The 6,185-nt window shown below is 37.2% G+C and overlaps 1 protein-coding gene across 1 annotated transcript; it reads left to right on the top strand.

The window, feature by feature from the left end:
* Positions 1-595: 595 nt before the first annotated feature.
* On the top strand, positions 596-1,875 carry LOC100742800 (the record flags this gene model as incomplete). Its single annotated transcript, XM_024370659.2, has 1 exon — positions 596-1,875. A coding segment is annotated over one exon (867 nt), but the record flags the coding sequence as incomplete, so codon positions are not given.
* Between the last annotated feature and the right edge of the window lie 4,310 nt (positions 1,876-6,185).

Genomic DNA, 6,185 nt, shown 5'->3' with positions numbered 1-6,185 from the left:
TCTCGCGACATTGTTCATGGTTCGCCCGATATCTCTTAGGCTTTTCGTCCACGATACTACATGTATAATAAAAGTTATATTAATTTTCAGTAAAATGAAAAGTGAAATTAACAAGAATTATTTCAAGGATAGCTGAACATCTTATCTTGTGTAGTCCACATATGTACAAGAATGCAAAAATAATAAATCCATAAAGCGTAACATCATTCGGTGTTAATATCATTGTTTATTAGAACGAGAAATATAAACCGCGAAATGCATATTTTTAGAATTAACATAAAAATTTTAGTATTGAGACAATTTTTATAGACAACATTCTGAGCTTTTTTGAGATTTTGAGCTTTCAATAAAGCTGTAAATCATCTATAATATGTTTATATAACACTGTTGCTTGATTATATTCATAGAATATCCGAACAAGGTTTGGCTGCAAAATCTTGAGACATTCTGTACATATTTCTCAATGTTCATCCATCGTAACTCTCTTCCTTATAACTACTACTAAATGCAGGATGCACAGATCTATTCAATTCATTAAAACTTTCTCTGTTTCGATCGTCAAGTAAAACTATCCATAAGTCATTGATTTGTTTGTTCGCAGAATCGGTGCACATTCTCGAAATGCAACATATTCTGCGAGGACTATCCGGCGGGGCACGAATTAAATTACATTTCGCGCCAAATGCGACCAAGGCAAAACAGTGTGTTCATTGGATCTAGCATGTCCTTCCTCTCTGGAGGTGGAGGTATACTGCGTCGCACAAAAAGCGCTCTCGATCTTCAGTTCCTGATGTTTTCGGAGAACAACACCTCCAACGAACAGGATGCTTTAAAAAACCTGAAGCCAGCCAACGAGTCCACGAAATTGTTGCGAGACGAACGAAAGGCTAGTATCGGTCAATTGAACAAAATCGAAACGTCTAAGTCTGCCTTTCGAGACAGAGGAATGAGTATCTGTCAATTCGATGCTTTCCCAAAATTATGGCAACGAGACCGCCGGATGAGTGTTTGCCAATTTGACAGGATGGAGGTACTTGCCAGACCGTTGCAAAGAAATCGTGGTGGAAGTATTTGTCACTTCGATAGAATGGACGTGTTAGCCAGACCGCTGCAGAGAGATCGTATAGGTAGTGCTTACCATTTTGATAGAATGGATGTTCTGGCTAGGCCAAATTTTTCTCTTGGCAAAATCTTGATGAGGGAAAGACGCGTCAGCATGAGCAATTTTCTCGAGAAAGACGAGGGAGCAGCGAAAGGTAATCAAATAGCACGGCGTCTAAGCAGCAATAGCGTTGAAAAAGTCGAGAAGGCAGCATCTGTCGACGAAGCGGTATGTGGAAAGAAAAAGGAGAAATTTGCCAAATATATACCCGAAGAAAATAAAAATACCTCTTATCAACTGGAACCGTCATGCAGCAAAGCACCCGAAACTGTGTTTGATTACAAGACTACTTGTCTGTAGCAGGAGAAAATTATACGTAAAACTTATTAATATCCTATTGCTAAAGATCATGTTAAATTTTCAATAATGTAATAATCGTTTTACTGTTATGAAATTATATCAGGAAACGGTATGTAATGATATGAACAAAATATGAAAAAGTAATTACATGATATGTACATTTTATCTCTGTTTCGAAAACAGAAATCTCTGTTACCGACACAAAAAATTGCTTATAACCATAGTTTTTCGTGAAAGTTATTATAGAATTGAATACGCACGTTAAAAACTCTAAGGAGTATAATTATTTATATAGATTCTTTAATAATACGATGTACCAGGTGTTGGTTTACAATACTTCAAGCTTCTATGGAAATGAAAAGTTATAATTTTGAGAGTTAACAATTTCTTTTTATTTTAATACACAATGTTTGCGAAATTTTACACAAAATCATTTCAAAAATGTTTATTCAATAGAAACAAGATTTCCGATAAGAGAAAAGAAACTAATCCTATTTACACTATTTATAAAATTAAATATTTAAAAATGATAAAAATAGACCCACCTGCAAAACATAAAAGTTCATTTTATTAACAGAGGTGAGTTCATTACACTGGTTTATTACGAAAATAAAGTTGTGTATGAGAAATCAAAATAATATTTTATTATAAAAATATTTTAAATTAAACCAGACGGATTCGAATTAATGTGCGAATTATACCTGCACAAATTCAGACCCAACAGCGTTCAAGAAATAAAAGCTACTAATCTAAGTGACTTATTTTCGGGAAATTCAATTCCACTTCACTTAATCACATTCTAACGAATTAATGATTTTCTATAATTTCATGACACATGCAAAATTATATTTTATTTTATTTAAGCATTATTTATTTATATTATAGCACAGTGAAACCTTCTATATTTGTGCTAACTCGTACCAATTCGTACTAAGATAACAGAATGCTCGGATTTAATAAATTTTAACTCTTTTCCGTCTTTACAAACTTCAATAACATTTATGTAGATTTTTGTGGGTTAAAAGAGAATATGCAATACCGTTTTTCCTTATATTCGTAAATTTCGAAAAATTGCAAAGTTTCAACTTTGGAGATGTTTAATACTTTTACAGTAGCAACTATCGAGTTGCATGAGCATTTGTTAATTGTAGTTGTATAAACTTTTATATATGCTTAAATAATTATTAAAAGTGAAAGGGACACCATTTTTGTTTACATTTTTTAATTTATTAAAGCTAAGTCTAAGAGAAAATCTACCGGTAGCTCGCGATAGAAAGGATATCTGTGCAGAGAAAAGCATCAAGAAAAACTAAACAATCAAAATCATATGCTATTCCTACTGTAAAAACGAAACAGGTTGGCAAGACATGCGATGGCGGCAGTGTTACGCAATGCTAGCAATTAATAGCAACGTACGGTTATGTTACGCCAAGCGGCAGGCTTGTCGTTTGTTCGCTACGCGTTCGGCGCGCTTGCAGTTTGAATAGTACAAAGTATCGTGTCTTTATAAAATTAGCATATCATGAAGCAATACATATGTATATATATCGATTCTTTCGATAATTTTTTGTCCCATTTTGTTAATAGGTGTCAAATATGAAATAATACTGAGTACTATGAATACCTACTGAATATTCAGACTTATTGTAAATGATTGCCTGTTTAAATTCTTTTGTTCTGTCTGCAAAATGTATATTTATACTAAATACCTTTATGCAATTATAACTACATTATACATTTTCAGAATCGTTTATTCTCTAATATAATCATGATAACTGGCTGCCGTACCAATTTCAAAACGTTTTATATAACACACATAATAGGTTGAGAAAAAGTGTCGACAAGTGTATGAATAATTTTGTGATCCACTGTAGTTAGTAATGAGAACAAATTGTCAGTACAAAGTGTATAAAAAGTAGGTATAAAAACCACCGTAGCATGATTCTACACGATTCTGCACTTCTGGATCGATGGACATTTGTAAAAGAAAGTTCGTACAAACCTAATCTTCGACATGATTTTTAAAATCAATATTTTTTTATTGTAACAAATTTATTTTATAAGGTTATTAACATGATCAAAGTTATTAACAAAAGTTTCATAGGTCGCAAGTGACTTCATCTCCCGGAAAAGAATATTAAGGTTTTAATAATTCTTAGACTGGCTTTATTCATAATATGTTTATATTTCACATCTAATGAGAAAGTAGCGTACTATTTACAAAACAACAGGAAATTAGAGATTAGCTCGTAAAATATATAAGAATATTGATCATGAATTAATATTGCGACATGTGACTGGGTTGACCCAGCATGAATTAAAGAAGAACAAATTGTTCAAATGAAAATCAATCACATGATAGATCCAACTAGTATGGTATTCGACGGAGTTTCTGATATTGAATGCTACATAAGTTGTAACACGATTCACACTTTTTCGAGGGTGTAATATTTACGGATGAAGGTAGTTTCTCAGATTGCAGTATCCTCGATCGACAAAATGCCAGGATTTGAGCTTACAGAAATCAACATGCAACGGTTGAGAGATTTAACCCAGGACAATTTACCATAAATGTATGGGCAGAAACTGTCCGAAACTATATTCATGTCCCTATTTTTCCGCCTCGATAACATCGATAGCAAGTGAAACCGAATTACGATTTTTACACTCTCATCTTGTAATGTCATCTTCTAAGCAAATTGCGTGAAATTATACCATGGCAGAGTCATCACTTCCTCTATTTTATGCACAATGATCCTCAACTACACAACAGCCGACCGATACCCCAACTTTTGAACGAAATGTTTCGATCACTGTAGATAGGATGCCAACGTGGAGGGTAGCACTCACTTGGTACGGCAGGTCTTCTTATCGCGATAGCCAACGTTATCGATATAAAGAAACGCGCACGGGTCTGCAGGCGGTCGCCATCTTGGTATGGAGGCCCCGTTACTCAGGGCAGGGTTATAGAATCATCGTTAGCCTGGTGCCGATGTACGAATTGATGGTGCCACCTGTACGTACAAGTTACGATACGTAGCATTCGACGAGTATCCGGAACTTGTCGTGCCATCTGGGGACTATTGCTAGTCACGACAGTTAGGTATTCGAGCACCGAATAGGAGCTGGGCGCGTACTACGGTGTATCGAGAGCCATGTGATAAGCTGTATTGTTAAGAGTATTTATTCTCTTCACTCTTTGTTATTGGCCTATCGCCCCTTTTAGTTTAAGACTGGAAGAGTGGGTCTATTCCAATCACAAGAGTTAATTACATGGAATTAGCTCGAATGGGAGGAATTTACTAAGCGAAAGTTCCCGACAAAATGGTGGTTTGCGAAGTTTGGTTCTCGAGACGCCATGTTGTTGTACGGGTCGGTATATTTCCAGGCGCGGTGCTCGTTGTCTACTTGCAACCTCGAGTAGAGGTCGCCACATTACGGACTTCTTGTTTGTTGACAGAATTAGAGTCTGCTCTAATTGAGTTCCACCGTTGTTGAGCCGTTATTTTAAAGATGCTGTTGGGTATTTCCGAAATTTTTTCGCGGTTCAAATCTATTTTAAATAATGGCTTACAGTGACAGCTATCTACTTGCCAAGTCACGTTTCAGGAAAAAATCTGGAAGCACGGGAAATTACTTTAGAACCCTGAGAAGCTCGGCCTGATATAGTCGGTTGCCTGAAAGTTCCATTTTGATATTTCATTTATAAGGACGGCAAGCGCGGGTTTCTCTTAAATTTTTTGGTTGATTGGAAACATTGCCGAAGATGAAAACATAATTTAATGATGCATATACAGATGCAGCTTCCTATTGGCTATACGTGGCAGTAGGATATGTTTGGAAATTTTGGATGCTACGAGCGATGCTCTGTTCTTATCGCCGAATTACTGTACTCTTCTAGGGGATCGTCACACTCTTATTTCGTGAAGTGAGAGTAGCCGGGTCACTGTTGTGCAATGTTGCTACGATATAAGCGTGAAGATTTTCCCTACAGGGGTAGAGCTTGTACTCTGGGTGATCTTCAACGCGCTGATTTCGTGATTTAGCTTTCTATCGTGGTATTTAGCAGGTTCCACGGATAGGGTTAGGGTTGTGGCTCGTATTTGTCTTTAGATATATCGCGATGAAATAAGGGAATACAGAGCCAAAGACCTCACGTACTGACGGACTTGAGAAGACTCACTTGGACTGATTGATAACGACTTTGGCTACGTTTTAAGGACACGACATTCGTATAACTCAATTATGACGAACGCGGCTCTGTTCCTGGACAATGATACCTTTTCTTTTTTGATAAGATAATTATGCATAGTACACATAAGAGTATTAAGGTTACGGCACAGGGGGTTTCGGAGCCTCCAGGCCCCGTCTGTGTTTGGCGTGGTGTTCCACACTCCACCCGACGGTCATCCTTCGACTGGTCAAAAGACGAGAGGAGGCTGGGTACCGTGGTTCCCTCTCGTTTGGTAAATGCGACCAGGGACCGGAGTTTTGAAGATAGCTAGAGCGAAGTTGGAGGAGGTAAAGAAAGGCGTAGAAGAACACTAAAGAAAGGGGCGTCAGGTACTCGCCCCCCCTACCTCGAAGAGGAATACGAAGCTTCTCGAATTTGAATGACATTCGAGAGGTGGTGGAGGGAAAGGAACCCGGCAGCCTAGAAGTAAGCGGCAATAACGGAGGAATAGCGCCGAGTATTGCCACCGTCACCACCGTCAAGGATGGG

Source organism: Bombus impatiens, unplaced genomic scaffold, assembly GCF_000188095.3.
Source record: "Bombus impatiens unplaced genomic scaffold, BIMP_2.2 scf_0891, whole genome shotgun sequence".
NCBI classification, from domain to species: Eukaryota; Metazoa; Arthropoda; class Insecta; order Hymenoptera; family Apidae; genus Bombus; species Bombus impatiens.
Note: the sequence above shows the minus strand (reverse complement) of the source record. Positions and strands in the feature narration are given on the sequence as shown.